This window comes from Bombina bombina, chromosome 1 (assembly GCF_027579735.1).
Source record: "Bombina bombina isolate aBomBom1 chromosome 1, aBomBom1.pri, whole genome shotgun sequence".
In the NCBI taxonomy this organism is placed as follows: Eukaryota; Metazoa; Chordata; class Amphibia; order Anura; family Bombinatoridae; genus Bombina; species Bombina bombina.
Window position 1 is genome coordinate 549,233,566 of NC_069499.1, and position 16,509 is coordinate 549,250,074.

The 16,509-nt window shown below is 40.4% G+C and overlaps 1 protein-coding gene across 4 annotated transcripts in view; it reads left to right on the forward strand.

The window, feature by feature from the left end:
- The window catches only part of ALS2 (alsin Rho guanine nucleotide exchange factor ALS2), a 558,121-nt gene that overhangs the window by 437,495 nt on the left and 104,117 nt on the right, over positions 1-16,509 (forward strand). For all 4 annotated transcript variants that reach the window (XM_053698688.1, XM_053698690.1, XM_053698692.1 and 1 more), the window contains one exon: positions 16,357-16,485. In XM_053698688.1, the coding sequence (XP_053554663.1) occupies positions 16,357-16,485 (129 nt within the window). The remainder of the gene's footprint in view (positions 1-16,356; positions 16,486-16,509) is intronic.

Consider the following 16,509-nt stretch of genomic DNA (forward strand, 5'->3'; position numbering starts at 1 on the left):
AAGGAACGTTTGTTGCACAATTTGGATGTAGTTCGTGCTCTAAAATTCTATTTAGATGCTACAAAGGATTTTAGACAAACATCTTCCTTGTTTGTTGTTTATTCTGGTAAAAGGAGAGGTCAAAAAGCAACTTCTACCTCTCTCTCTTTTTGGCTTAAAAGCATCATCAGATTGGCTTACGAGACTGCCGGACGGCAGCCTCCTGAAAGAATCACAGCTCATTCCACTAGGGCCGTGGCTTCCACATGGGCCTTCAAGAACGAGGCTTCTGTTGATCAGATATGTAAGGCAGCGACTTGGTCTTCACTGCACACTTTTACTAAATTTTACAAATTTGATACTTTTGCTTCTTCTGAGGCTATTTTTGGGAGAAAGGTTTTGCAAGCCGTGGTGCCTTCCATCTAGGTGACCTGATTTGCTCCCTCCCTTCATCCGTGTCCTAAAGCTTTGGTATTGGTTCCCACAAGTAAGGATGACGCCGTGGACCGGACACACCTATGTTGGAGAAAACAGAATTTAAGTTTACCTGATAAATTACTTTCTCCAACGGTGTGTCCGGTCCACGGCCCGCCCTGGTTTTTTTAATCAGGTCTGATAATTTATTTTCTTTAACTACAGTCACCACGGTATCATATGATTTCTCCTATGCAAATATTCCTCCTTTACGTCGGTCGAATGACTGGGGAAGGCGGAGCCTAGGAGGGATCATGTGACCAGCTTTGCTGGGCTCTTTGCCATTTCCTGTTGGGGAAGAGAATATCCCACAAGTAAGGATGACGCCGTGGACCGGACACACCGTTGGAGAAAGTAATTTATCAGGTAAACATAAATTCTGTTTTCTAAACATTATAATGGCGACCGGGAGAGTTTGTATATTACTACCACGATGGGCGGGGTTTCGTTTTGGCGCCCTTTTGTTCTCTCAGCAGCGCATATTTCTATGTCGTTTTATTATGCAAAACCTGGGGTGTGATTATCACGCCCATGAAGGGCGGATCTATGTTTGGGATAGCTAACTCTTACCTTTGATGGGTTAGAACGTTTCTGAGTAGGAGCCTCAGCAAGTGTACTAGCTAAGCAGTTTTTGTTAGCCTAGGTGGGTCCGGGTAGCGTTTCAACCGCGCTCAGGATCTGTTTTTTTCAGACTGTCATGTCTTCATTTAGAAAGGGTACATGACGTTTTTTTAGGGATGTATAAGCATTAAGAGTATTCTTAGTTGCATTTATTTCACTGTTTATTTGTTTGCTGCATACAAAATTAAAAGATTGCAGTTTAAAATTTAAAGAAACAGTAACTTTTGTTTAGCTGCTGATTTTATTAAAGGAATTTCAGCTATTTCTTGTTAATTCATCCGTTGTGACTTTGGATGGAAAAGGACACAAAGATTAAAGAGTTACTTTTAAGATTTAAAGGGACAGTAACATTCTTTATGTGTGAATTTATTACAGACTTTCAGCTGTTTATTTGTTACTCCTTCCTTTGTGACTTGGATGGTACAAAAGCACACACAAATAAGGTTACTTTTATGATTTAAAGAGACAGCAACATTTTGTATGTGTAAATTTTATTGAAGAATTTCAGCTGTTTATTTGTTAATTCATCCTTTGTGTCTTAGGATGGAACAAAAGCACACAACAATAAAGTTACTTTTAAGATTAAAGAGACAGTAACATTTTTTTTTTATTATTATTTTTTTTTTTTCAAAGAGCTTTATTGGAAAAATAAACAGGATTCACAAGCTTCATCAGACAGTAATACAAATAATTAGAGTCACTACAAAACAACCATATGTTTCAACCATGGGCTCTCAAGCCCACGGGCCCTGACAATGACACTCTGGAGTGACAGATTAGCTTTTCCACTCACATTGACCTTGAAGCGAACATTTCTTATTTAGCTCTCCAACACATTTTCTTCTTTTCTCTGTCCCTGAATCAGAATACATGCCCTTAAATAGGGACAGATACAAAGAACAATAATACACAATTTAGCATCGGATCTGTGGATAAATTATAACAACTGGGAATGTAACTTGGTGGAGAGTCAAAGATCCATACCTCATAGTCCACGCCCCTCCAGGCCCAAACAGCCACTAGGGAGAGGAGGTGGGAGGGGGGATAGGGAATAAGTGGGGGGAGGATAGGGGAAAGAGAAGAAGAAAAAAAAACAAAACAATAAACCCCAGAATAACTAACTAGGACTCGTGTGTCCTACATACTCATTTATAATCACATGTAATGAATATATTCATCCTACAGGATCCGGTCTCTCCCACATATGAAGAATCTCCTCATATTCAACCATCTTAGAAGTTTTGATGTAGTGATATTTTTCAAGTGCTAGAGTGTTATTCACACTCTGTCTCCAGTCGTTAAGTGTGGGAATCTGATTCGTCTTCCATCGAAGCGGAATCCAATTTTGTTGCCCCAGTCAACAATATCAGTAGGAGGGTCTGACAGTAAAAAAATTTTATGTGTAAATTTTATTAAGATATTTTTCTGAACCTACTCCCTCTAAAGCGATTGCTGTTTAGGAGTCTGTTGAGGATAGTCAAGTTTTGCCACAATTTTCTCCTATAGTGTCCCACAAAAATTAATGGCCCACATGCAGTGCACTGCACTGCACTTCCTTTTACACTCCACTCGGAGTTATGATATATTATATGTTTTTTTTCCCACGAGGTAGAAAACATGAGGAATTATTTTTGTAGTTGCTATTCCTCATGGTTCCTCCATGTTACTGAAGGAGGAAAATATGTTGGGATTATCTGTGAGAGAATTCTCAGACTCAGATGTAATGTTACTTTTTTTTATCTATCCTGGACGTCCCCAACATAGTACGTCCAGTAATGACATTTATACTAGTGCGTCCAGTGAATATAAGGATGGAGGCATTTCCTATGTTTACAAAACTGTTTCCCATCACCGACTCATCCAGCTAAGGAGGCTGGACACACATTTTCTAGGGGGGACGGAGTAGTTTTAGCTTGTATAAGTGAACTGCTATACTCTTAGAGGATAGGTCCCATGGACAAAGATTACAAGTGGGATGTACACCAGGGTTTACACTGGCAACCGGGGGTGTACTTGTCTACAGTCACTAGTGCAACGGCGGATTGGCTTGATGCATTGTCTAATGCTACTAAGTCAGAAGCTTCCCTGGATAAAACAGGATTAAGGCTTTCAATTTGGCTAATTCCTTTATTTCAAATTCTTCAACTTATCAAACTGGGAGCATAGTTTGCTCTGTTCCAGCTCACGGGGCTTTATGGTTAGAGCCTTGTTCTACGGAGGTATGCTCTAAGTCTAAGCTTTTAGTGATCCCTTACAAGGTGAAGTCCCTGTTGGGACCTGGCTTGAGGGAAATAATGTCTTTTGAAAATTTAAAGATTTAAAAAAAAAAAAAAGGATCATAGCCTGATGTTGAATCAGGACAACATGAAGGACATGCTCCCGATCCGGGATCGGATCTTGTAAGGGGCAGACTTTCCGTCCTTGCTCAGGCTTGGGTTCGATCAAAAGCTCTCCTGAGGCAGGTTTCGTTTTTCAAGATTATCTGTAGTTCAGACACAGAGAGAGGCGTTCTTACAATGTGTAGGAGACCTCTCAGACCTGGGAATAATTGTTCCAGTTCCAATACACCTGTAACTAGGAAGATTTACTATAAGATATGGCTTAAATATCTTTATTGGTGTGAATCCAAGGGCTACTCATGGAGTAGAGTTAGGATTCCTAGGATTTTGTCTTTTCTCCAAGAAGGATTGGAGAAGGGTTTATCAGCGAGTTCCCTAAAGGGTCAGATCTCTGCCTTATCTATTTTGTTACACAAGCGTCTGGCAGATGTCCGAGATATTCAATCCTTTTGTCAGGCTTTGATTAGAATCAGGCCTGTGTTTAAACCAATTGCTCCTCCATGGAGTTTGAATTTAGTTCTTAAAGTTCTTCAAGGGGTTCCGTTTGAGCCTATGCATTCCATAGATATTAAGTTGTTATCCTGGAAAGTTTTACTTCTTGTTGCCATTTATTCTGCTCTGAGCTTTCGACATTACAATATAATTCACCTTACCTTATTTTTCATTCAGATAAGGTGGTTTTACGTACTAAACTTGGTTTTCTTCCTAAGGTTGTTTCAGACAAGAACATTAATCAGAAGATTGTTGTTCCTTCCTTGTGTCCTAATACTTCTTCTCAGAAGGAACGTCTTCTGCACAATTTGAACGTAGTCCGTGCTTTAAAATGTTACTTACAAGCGACTAAGGACTTTCGTCAATCGTCTTCTCTATTGGTCATTTTTTCTGGAAAACGTCAGGGTCAGAAAGCTACGACTACCTCTCTTTCTTTTTGACTGAAGAGTATCATCCGTTTTGCATATGAGAGCTTCCTGAAAGAGTTACGGCTCATTCCACCAGGGCTGTTGCTTCTTCGTGGGCATTCAAAAATGATGCTTCTGTTGAACAGAGTTGCAAGGCTGCAACTTGGTCCTCTCTTCACACTTTTTCTAAATTTTACAAATTTGATACCTTTTGCTTCGGCTGAGGCTGTTTTTTGGGAGAAAGGTTCTTCAAGCAGTGGTGCCTCCCGTTTAGGTTCCCTGTCTTGTCCCTCCCTTATCATCCGTGTACTCTAGCTTTGGTATTATATCCCACAAGTAAGGATGAAATCCGTGGATTCATCGTGTCTTTAAAAAGAAAAGAAAATTTATGCTTACTTGATAAATTTGTTTCTTTTTAGACACGATGAGTCCACGGCCCGCCCTGTTCTATGAGACAGGTTATTAATTTTTGTAAACTTCAGACACCTCTGCACCTTGGCTTTTCCTTTCTCTTCCTAACTTCGGTCGAATGACTGGAGTGGGAGGGAGGGGAGGAGCTTTATATACAGCTCTGCTGTGGCGCTCTTTGCCTCCTCCTGCTGACCAGGAGGCGTAATCCCACAAGTAAGGATGAAATCGGTGGACTCATCGTGTCTAAAAAGAAACAAATTTATCAGGTAAGCATAAATTTTCTTTTTTAGGAACTTTATTTAAATAATTTTTTTCCTACTTGGGGTTCCAGTTCTTTCAAATTTGACTTTGTTTTCCAAAATTTTTGTTGGCAAACTAGGCTCGCGAGGACGCAAAATGCTGTTTTTTTTTATTGCTTCATCCTAGGCGCGAATATTTTTTGGCGCAAAGTTGCGCCTATAGTGACGCAAGTCTCGTCATTTCCTGCATCTTTGTTGACGTTGGGTTTTTTTTTGCGTGAAGTTGTGTTTGTTATGACGTGAGTTGCATTATTTCCTGGTGATAGCTTTTTGTTATATTATAATAATATTTGTTATATTACCCCTCTTCCTTTAATGCTTCTTGTTCTCTTTATATTATAGAGAGCTATGATGCTTGCTTTTTTGCATATTATTTTAGCATAAGCATTGTTTCCCATTCCTGAAACTGCTATATGAGGAAATTGGATATTTTGTTTAAATGTTATCTTTTTCTTTTTACATTTTGCAAGATGTCTCAGACTGATCCTGCCTCTGATGTTACTGTAGGAACCATGCTGCCTGAACACAGTTCTATCAAAGCTAAGTGTGTTTGTTGTAAATAAGCTGATGTTGTTTCTTCAGCGCAATTATGTGGCATTTGTCATGACAAGCTATTGCATGCTGATAATGTTTCTATTAGTACAAATACATTGTCTGTTGTTCCTTCAACGTCTAATGTACATGATATTCCTGCAGATGTTAAGAATTATATTGCTACAGCTATAAAGAAGGCTATGTCTGCTATTCTGCCTTCAAACTTTCATAATTCTGATGAAATTTGTATTGACCGACAACATACTGAAGTATCCTCTGCTGATGAGGATCTCTCTGGTTCAGAGAATTCTGCATCAGACACTGAAATTGACAAATCTTCTTATCTTTTTAAGATTGAATATATTCGTTCTTTGTTGAAGGAAGTTTTGTTTACTTCGGGTATTGAAGAGTCTAGTCCTCTTGATAACAAAGCCAGTAAACTTTTAAATTCTGTTTTCTCCAACATAGGTGTGTCCGGTCCACGGCGTCATCCTTACTTGTGGGATATTCTCTTCCCCAACAGGAAATGGCAAAGAGCCCAGCAAAGCTGGTCACATGATCCCTCCTAGGCTCCGCCTTCCCCAGTCATTCTCTTTGCCGTTGCACAGGCAACATCTCCACGGAGATGGCTCAGAGTTTTTTGGTGTTTAAATGTAGTTTTTATTCTTCTATCAAGAGTTTGTTATTTTAAAATAGTGCTGGTATGTACTATTTACTCTGAAACAGAAAAGAGATGAAGATTTCTGTTTGTATGAGGAAAATGATTTTAGCAACCGTTACTAAAATCGATGGCTGTTTCCACACAGGACTGTTGAGAGGAATTATCTTCAGTTGGGGGAAACAGTGAGCAGACTTTGGCTGCTTGAGGTATGACACATTTCTAACAAGACTTGGTAATGCTGGAAGCTGTCATTTTCCCTATGGGATCCGGTAAGCCATTTTCTTAATTTTCAATATAAGAATACAAGGGCTTCACAAGGGCTTTAAAGACTGGTAGACATTTTTCTGGGCCAAAACGATTACTATATAAGCATGTTTAATGGTTTATAACTTAGGAGAGTTATTTTAATCTTGGCAAATTGTTAAAAAAACGGACAGGCACTGTATTGGACACCTTTTTCACTGGGGGCCTTTTCTAGTCATAGGCAGAGCCTCATTTTCGCGCCACTAATGCGCAGTTGTTTTTGAGAAGCAAGGCATGCAGATGCATGTGTGAGGAGCTCAGATCCACTGAAAAAGCTTATTGAAGGCGTCATTTGGTATCGTATTCCCCTCTGGGCTTGGTTGGGTCTCAGCAAAGCAGATACCAGGGACTGTATAGGGGTTAAATGTAAAAACGGCTCCGGTTCCGTTATTTTAAGAGTTAAAGCTTTCAAATTTGGTGTGCAATACTTTTAAGGCTTTATGACACTGTGGTGAAATTTTGGTGAATTTTGAACATTTCCTTCATACTTTTGCGTATATTCAGTAAAAAAGTGTGTTCAGTTTAAAATTTAAAGAGACAGTAACGGTTTTATTTTAAAACGTTTTTTGTGCTTTGTTACCAAGTTTATGCCTATTAACATGTCTGAACTATCAGATAGACGATGTTCTGTATGTTCGGAAGCCAAGGTTCCTATCCATTTAAATATATGTGATAAATGTGACAAACAAAGTAGGGACAATGATACCACTGATAATAATGTTGCCCAAAACGATTCCGTAAGTGAGGGGAGTAAGCATGGTACTGCATCATCCCCTTCTATGTCTACACCAGTCTTGCCCACTCAGGAGGTCCCTAGTACATCTAGTGCGCCAATCCTCCTTACTATGCAACAATTAACGGCTGTAATGGATAATTCTATTAAAAACATTTTAGCCAAAATGCCCACTTATCAGCGAAAGCGCGACTGCTCTGTTTTAGATACTGAAGAGCATGAGGACGCTGATGATAATGGTTCTGACATGCCCTTACACCAGTCTGAAGGGGCCAGGGAGGTTTTGTCTGAGGGAGAAATTTCAGATTCAGGAAAAATTTCTCAACAGGCTGAACCTGATGTTATTACATTTAAATTTAAATTGGAACATCTCCGCGCTCTGCTTAAGGAGGTGTTATCTACTCTGGATGATTGTGACAATTTGGTCATTCCAGAGAAATTATGTAAAATGGACAGGTTCCTAGAGGTCCCGGTGCCCCCCGAAGCTTTTCCTATACCCAAGCGGGTGGCAGACATTGTAAATAAAGAATGGGAAAGGCCCGGCATAACTTTTGTCCCTCCCCCTATATTTAAGAAATTATTTCCTATGGTCGACCCCAGGAAGGACTTATGGCAGACAGTCCCCAAGGTCGAGGGGGCGGTTTCTACTCTAAACAAACGCACCACTATCCCTATAGAAGATAGTTGTGCTTTTAAAGATCCTATGGACAAAAAATTAGAGGGTTTGCTAAAAAAGATGTTTGTTCAGCAAGGTTACCTTCTACAACCAATTTCATGCATTGTTCCTGTCACTACAGCAGCGTGTTTCTGGTTCGAGGAACTAGAAAAGTCGCTCAATCAAGCATCCTCTTATGAGGAGGTTATGGGCAGAGTTCAAGCACTTAAGTTGGCTAACTCTTTTACCTTGGACGCCACTTTGCAATTAGCTAGATTAGCGGCGAAAAATTCAGGGTTTGCTATTGTGGTGCGCAGAGCGCTTTGGCTAAAGTCTTGGTCAGCGGATGCGTCCTCCAAGAACAAATTGCTTAACATTCCTTTCAAGGGGAAAACGCTGTTTGGCCCTGACTTGAAAGAGATTATTTCAGATATCACTGGGGGTAAGGGCCACGCCCTTCCTCAGGATAGGTCTTTTAAGGCTAAAAATAAACCAAATTTTCGTCCCTTTCGCAGAAACGGACCAGCCTCAAGTTCTACATCCTCTAAGCAAGAGGGTAATACTTCTCAAACCAAGCCAGCCTGGAGGCCAATGCAAGGCTGGAACAAAGGTAAGCAGGCCAAGAAACCTGCCACTGCTACCAAGACAGCATGAGATGTTGGCCCCCGATCCGGGACCGGATCTGGTGGGGGGCAGACTTTCTCTCTTCGCTCAGGCTTGGGCAAGAGATGTTCTGGATCCTTGGGCGCTAGAAATAGTCTCCCAAGGTTATCTTCTGGAATTCAAGGAGCTACCCCCAAGGGGAAGGTTCCACAGGTCTCAATTGTCTTCAGACCACATAAAAAGACAGGCATTCTTACATTGTGTATAAAACCTGTTAAAAATGGGAGTGATTCATCCTGTTCCATTAGGAGAACAAGGGATGGGATTCTACTCCAATCTGTTCATAGTTCCCAAAAAAGAGGGAACATTCAGACCAATCTTAGATCTCAAGATCCTAAACAAATTTCTCAAGGTTCCATCGTTCAAAATGGAAACCATTCGGACAATTCTTCCTACCATCCAGGAAGGTCAATTCATGACCACGGTGGATTTAAAGGATGCGTATCTACATATTCCTATCCACAAGGAACATCATCGGTTCCTAAGGTTCGCCTTTCTGGACAAGCATTACCAGTTTGTGGCACTTCCATTCGGATTAGCCACTGCTCCAAGAATTTTCACAAAGGTACTAGGGTCCCTTCTAGCGGTACTAAGACCAAGGGGCATTGCAGTAGTACCTTACTTGGACGACATACTGATTCAAGCGTCGTCTCTACCACAAGCAAAGGCTCATACGGACATTGTCCTGGCCTTTCTCAGATCTCACGGGTGGAAAGTGAACGTAGAAAAAAGGTCTCTATCTCCGTCAACAAGAGTTCCCTTCTTGGGAACAATAATAGACTCCTTAGAAATGAGGATTTTTCTGACAGAGGCCAGAAAATCAAAACTTCTAAGCTCTTGTCAAGTACTTCATTCTGTTCTTCTTCCTTCCATAGCGCATGGAAGTAATAGGTTTGATGGTCGCGGCAATGGACATAGTTCCTTTTGCGCGAATTCATCTAAGACCATTACAACTGTGCATGCTCAGTCAGTGGAATGGGGATTATACAGACTTGTCTCCGACGATACAAGTAGATCAGAGGACCAGAGATTCACTCCGTTGGTGGCTGACCCTGGACAACCTGTCACAAGGGATGAGCTTCCGCAGACCAGAGTGGGTCATTGTCACGACCGACGCCAGTCTGGTGGGCTGGGGCGCGGTCTGGGAACCCCTGAAAGCTCAGGGTCTTTGGTCTCGGGAAGAATCTCTTCTCCCGATAAATATTCTGGAACTGAGAGCGATATTCAATGCTCTCAAGGTTTGGCCTCAGCTAGCAAAGGCCAAATTCATACGGTTTCAATCAGACAACATGACGACTGTTGCGTATATCAACCATCAGGGGGGAACAAGGAGTTCCCTGGCGATGGAAGAAGTGACCAAAATAATTCAATGGGCGGAGACTCACTCCTGCCACTTGTCTGCAATCCACATCCCAGGAGTGGAAAATTGGGAAGCGGATTTTCTGAGTCGTCAGACATTTCATCCGGGGGAGTGGGAACTCCATCCGGAAATCTTTGCACAAATTATTCAATTGTGGGGCATTCCAGACATGGATCTGATGGCGTCTCGTCAGAACTTCAAGGTTCCTTGCTACGGGTCCAGATCCAGGGATCCCAAGGCGACTCTAGTGGATGCACTAGTAGCACCTTGGAGCTTCAACCTAGCTTATGTGTTCCCACCGTTTCCTCTCATTCCCAGGCTGGTAGCCAGGATCAAACAGGAGAGGGTATCGGTGATCTTGATAGCTCCTGCGTGGCCACGCAGGACTTGGTATGCAGATCTGGTGAATATGTCATCGGCTCCACCATGGAAGCTACCTTTGAGACAGGACCTTCTTGTTCAAGGTCCGTTCGAACATCCGAATCTGGCCTCACTCCAACTGACTGCTTGGAGATTGAACGCTTGATTTTATCAAAGCGAGGGTTCTCAGATTCTGTCATTGATACTCTTGTTCAGGCTAGAAAGCCTGTTACTAGAAAAATCTACCATAAAATATGGAAAAAATATATCTGTTGGTGTGAATCTAAAGGATTCCCATGGAACAAGATAAAAATTCCTAAGATTCTATCCTTTCTTCAAGAAGGTTTGGAGAAAGGATTATCTGCAAGTTCTTTGAAGGGACAGATTTCTGCTTTATCTGTTTTACTTCACAAAAAGCTGGCGGCTGTGCCAGATGTTCAAGCTTTTGTTCAGGCTCTGGTCAGAATCAAGCCTGTTTACAAACCTTTGACTCCTCCTTGGAGTCTCAATTTAGTTCTTTCAGTTCTTCAGGGGGTTCCGTTTGAACCCCTACATTCCGTTGATATCAAGTTATTATCTTGGAAAGTTTTGTTTTTGGTTGCAATTTCTTCTGCTAGAAGAGTTTCAGAGTTATCTGCTCTGCAGTGTTCTCCTCCTTATCTTGTGTTCCATGCAGATAAGGTGGTTTTGCGTACTAAACCTGGTTTTCTTCTGAAAGTTGTTTCTAACAAAAATATTAACCAGGAGATAATCGTGCCTTCTTTGTGTCCGAATCCAGTTTCAAAGAAGGAACGTTTGTTGCACAATTTGGATGTAGTTCGTGCTCTAAAATTCTATTTAGAGGCTACAAAGGATTTCAGACAAACATCTTCCTTGTTTGTTGTTTATTCTGGTAAAAGGAGAGGTCAAAAAGCAACTTCTACCTCTCTCTCTTTTTGGCTTAAAAGCATCATCAGATTGGCTTATGAGACTGCCGGACGGCAGCCTCCTGAAAGAATCACAGCTCATTCCACTAGGGCCGTGGCTTCCACATGGGCCTTCAAGAACGAGGCTTCTGTTGATCAGATATGTAAGGCAGCGACTTGGTCTTCACTGCACACTTTTACCAAATTTTACAAATTTGATACTTTTGCTTCTTCTGAGGCTATTTTTGGGAGAAAGGTTTTGCAAGCCGTGGTGCCTTCCATCTAGGTGACCTGATTTGCTCCCTCCCATCATCCGTGTCCTAAAGCTTTGGTATTGGTTCCCACAAGTAAGGATGACGCCGTGGACCGGACACACCTATGTTGGAGAAAACAGAATTTATGTTTACCTGATAAATTACTTTCTCCAACGGTGTGTCCGGTCCACGGCCCGCCCTGGTTTTTTTAATCAGGTCTGATGATTTATTTTTTCTAACTACAGTCACCACGGTATCATATGATTTCTCCTATGCAAATATTCCTCCTTTACGTCGGTCGAATGACTGGGGAAGGCGGAGCCTAGGAGGGATCATGTGACCAGCTTTGCTGGGCTCTTTGCCATTTCCTGTTGGGGAAGAGAATATCCCACAAGTAAGGATGACGCCGTGGACCGGACACACCGTTGGAGAAAGTAATTTATCAGGTAAACATAAATTCTGTTTTTAAACCTCCTGAGGTTACTCCTGAGGTTTTTCCTATTCCAGATGCTATCCCTGATATGATTACTAAAGAATGGTCTAAACCTGGTACTTCTTTTAATCCTTCTTCTAGGTTTAAGAAGTTGTATCCTTTACCTGTGGCTAATTTAGAGTTCTGGGAAAAAGTCCCTATAGTTGATGGGGCTATTTCCACTCTTGCAAAGCGTACTACTATTCCTATGGAAGATAGTACTTCTTTTAAGGATCCTTTAGACAGGAAGATTGAATCTCATCTCAGAAAAGCTTATTTAGATTCTGGCTATATTCTTAGACCTGCCATTTCTTTTTGGTTGGACAGCTTAGCACAACAGGTAGTAGATCCCGATATGTCTAGCATTGTTCTTTTTTGTGATGCTATATTTGATGTCATTAAGATCGATGTTAAATCTATGTCTTTAGCTATTTTAGCTAGAAGAGCTTTATTGCTTAAATCATGGAATGCTGACATGGTGTCTAAATCTAGATTACTATCTCTATCTTTCCAGGGTAATAATTTATTTGGTTATCAATTGGATTCTATTATTTCCACTATCACTGTGGGGAAGGGAGCTTTCTGCCCCAAGATAAAACGTCTAAGGGTAAAATTAAGGTTTCTAATCGTTTTCATTCCTTTCGTTAGAATAGAGAACAAAAAAACACTCCTTTCCCTAATTGGAGACCACCTTCAAATTGGAATAAAATCAAGCCTTATTAAAAAAAAAAAAAAGACTGCATGAAGGTACAGCCCTCAATCCAGTTCAGCTGGTGGGGGGCAGATTGAAATTATTTCTGGACATTTTCGACATATCGAATAGGTTTTAGAATAAGACCTCCCGTGGGAAGATTCTTTCTTTCTCATGTTCCAAAAAACCCTGTGAAGGCTCAGGCTTTTCTGAAATGTGTTTCAGACCTAGAGTTTTCAGGGGTGATTGTACCAGTTCCTCTTCAGGAACAGGGTTTGGGTTTCTATTCAAATCTATTCATTGTCCCAAAGAAAGAGAATTCTTTCAGACAAGTTCTGGATCTGAAGTTTTTAAATTGTTTTGTAAGAGTTCCAACTTTCAAAATGGTGACTATATGGACTATTCTGCCTTTTGTTCAGCAAGGTCATTTTATGTCCACAATAGACTTACAGAATGCTTATCTTCACATTCCAATTCATCCAGACCACTATCGGTTTCTGGGATTCTCTTTTCTAGACAAGCATTACCAATTTGTCGCTCTTCCATTTCGCCTAGCGACAGCTCCAAGAATCTTCTTGAAGGTTCTCAGTGCCCTTCTATCTGTAATCGGAGAGCAGGTTATTGCGGTGTTTCCTTATTTGGACGATATCTTGTTACTAGCTCAGTCTTTTCATTTAGCAGAATCTCACACGTAACAACTAGTGTGGTTTCTTCAAAGGCATGGTTGGAGGATCAATTTGCAAAAGAGTTTCTTGATTCCTCAAACAACGGTCACCTTTTAAGGTTTCCAGATAGATTCAGTGTCCATGACTCTTTAACAGACAAGAGACAAATGAAATTGGTGTTAGCTTGTCTAATAAACCTTTCAGTTTCGATCATTCCCTTCATGGGCTATGTGCATGGAAGTTTTAGATCTCATGACTACAGCATCGGACGCGATCCCCTTTGCTCATTTTCATATGAGACCTCTGCAGCTTTGCATGCTGAATCAATGGTGCAGGGATTATATTCAGATATCACAGCTGATATACTTAAATCCCAACACTCAACTCTCTCTGTTTTGGTGGTTGGACCATTACCGTATTGTTCAAGGGGCCTCCTTTGTTCGTCCTTCCTGGACTGTGATCTCAACGGAAGCAACTCTTACAGGTTGGGGAGCTGTCTGGGGTTTTCTGACAGCACAAGGGGTTTGGAATCCTCAAGAGGCGAGGTTACCAATCAATATTTTAGAACTCAATTCTATTTTCAGAGCTCTTCAAGCTTGGCCTCTATGAAAGAGAGAACTTTTCATTTGATTTCAGACAGACAATATCAAAACTGTGGCATATGTCAATAATCAGGGAGGGACTTGCAGCCCTTTAGCAATGAAAGAAGTATCTCGGATACTTTCTTGGGTGGAGTCAAACTCTTGTCTATTTTCTGCGATTCTAATCCCAAGTGTAGACAATTGGGAAGCGGATTATCTTAGTCGTCAGACTTTACATCCGGGGGAGTGGTCTTTCCATCCAGATGTGTGTAATCAGATGGTGCAGATGTGGGGTCTTCTAGAAATAGATCTGATGGCCTCTAGAAACTTCCCAGATACCTTTCCAGGTCCAAGGATCCTCAGGCGGAGATGGTGGATGCTTTAGCAGTTCCTTAGTTTTACCAACCTGCTTACATTTTTCCGCCCCTGGTTCTTCTTCCAAGGGTGATCTCCAAGATCATAATGGAACAATCTCATGTGTTTCTGATAGCACCAACATGTCCTCATAAGTTTTGGTATACGGATCTTGTCCGGATGTCTAGTTGCCAACCTTGGCCACTTCCTTTAAGGCCAGACCTTCTGTCTCAAGGGCTGTTTTTCCATCGGGATCTCAAATCTCTAAATTTGAACGTATGGAAATTGAACGCTTAGTTCTTAGTCATAGAGGTTTCTCTGACTCAGTGATTAGCACTATGTTACAGGCTCGTAAGTAGGTTTCAAGGAAATTATTATTGGGTTTAAAAAACCTATATTTCATGGTTCCTCTCATAAATTATCTTGGCATTCTTTTAGAATTCCTAGGATTTTAGTTTCTTCAGGATGGTCTGGATAAGGGTTTGTCTGCAAATACTTTGAAGGGACAAATCTCTGCTCTTTCTGTCTTATTTCATAAAAAGATTGCTAAACTTCCTGATATTCACTGTTTTGTTTAGGCTTTGGTTCGCATCAAACCTGTTATTAAGTCTATTTCTCCTCCTTGGAGTCTCAATTTGGTTTTAAGGATTTTGCAGGCTCCTCCTTTTGAGCCTATGCATTCTTTAGATATTAAACTACTTTCTTGAAAAGTGTTATTTTTTTTGGCTATCTCTTCTGCTAGAAGAGATTCTGAGTTGTCGGCTCTCTTGTGAGACTCCTTATCTGATTTTCCATCAAGATAAAGCTGTTTTGCGGACTTTGTTTACATTTTTGCCTTAAGTTGTGAATTCTTACATTAGAGAAATTGTTGTTCCTTCCTTGTGTCCTATTTCTAAGAATCCTCTTGAAAGATCTTTACATTCTTTGGATGTGGTAAGAGCTTTGAAATACTATGTTGAGGCTTCTAAGGATTTCAGAAAGACTTCTAGTCTACTTGTTATTTTTTCTGGTTCCAGGAAAGGTCAGAAAGCCTCTTCTTCAGGCAGTTGTCTGTTTGATTCTACTGCCTATAATTTGAGTTTTTTTACATTTTTAAGAAAACGTAATTATTATTTGGATTTAATTTCTCAGCGGAAATAGATGTTTTTATTGTATCCCTCCCTCTCTAGTGACTCTGTGGATTTCCACACCTTGGGTATTATATCCCATACGTCTCTAGCTTATGGACTCTTGTCACTTACATGAATGAAAACCTAATTTATGTAAGGACTTACCTGATAAATTCATTTCTTTCATAGTGGCAAGTGTCCATGAGACCCACCCTATTTTTTGGTGGTTATGATTTTTTTTTTTTATAAAAGCACATTTTTTCCAGTTCCTCTTTTTGTATGCTTTTTTACTTCTTTTTACACCTCACTACTTTGCTATACGTTAAACTAAGGTATGTGTGTGGTGTGAGGTGTATTTATAGGCATTTTGAGGTTTGGTAAACTTTGCCCCTCCTGGTAGGAATGTATATCCCATACGTCACTAGCTCATGGACTCCTACCACTATGAAATAAATGAATGTATCAGGTAAGTTCTTACATAAATTATGTTTTACACATATAATGAGAATAAATATGGTTTGTTTTTTTGCATGTGTTAGTGTCTTCTGCCATTGTCCCTTTTATATCTGGTCTTTATGGGCCCCCTAAAAACTGAGATTGGAAAACAACATGAATGTACTAAATATAGCATTTTTTGTTGCTTACAGAGCAAGTATGTTTAATAAGCTTCATTTTACATCAATCAGAAGAGCCATGCTGCTGAAACAACTTTGGGCCATATTTAGAGTAAAACAGCTTTGGATTGCATGACAGCAGTGTAAGGGACTAAATAAATAATAGACTAGGCTTGTAGTTTAACATATATGGCTAGTGACAGAGAAAACATGTTACTAAAATATTTTAACATTTGTTTTATTTACTAGCAAAGAAAAATTGGATAACACCCACTATTCTTAAGAAATTGAAGAATCCCTTTAATGATCATTGCTATGCAACTTATCCATATGAATATTTTTATGTGGCATTGCATTATTATCCTTTTATATTTGTATCCATGCATTAGATTCCCATCATTCTTTGTCCTTTTCTATTAGGTTTCTATTCCCTGATCTCCCTGAAGAGGGCAGTTCAATTCAGGCATCACTATCCGCAAAAGACTCTCAAGAAAAGCGTCCCATCTGCAACGGAAGAAGAGATTTTGGGGCTGAATCTCCTGAACCAGGGTAAACTACTTTCAAACCTTTATT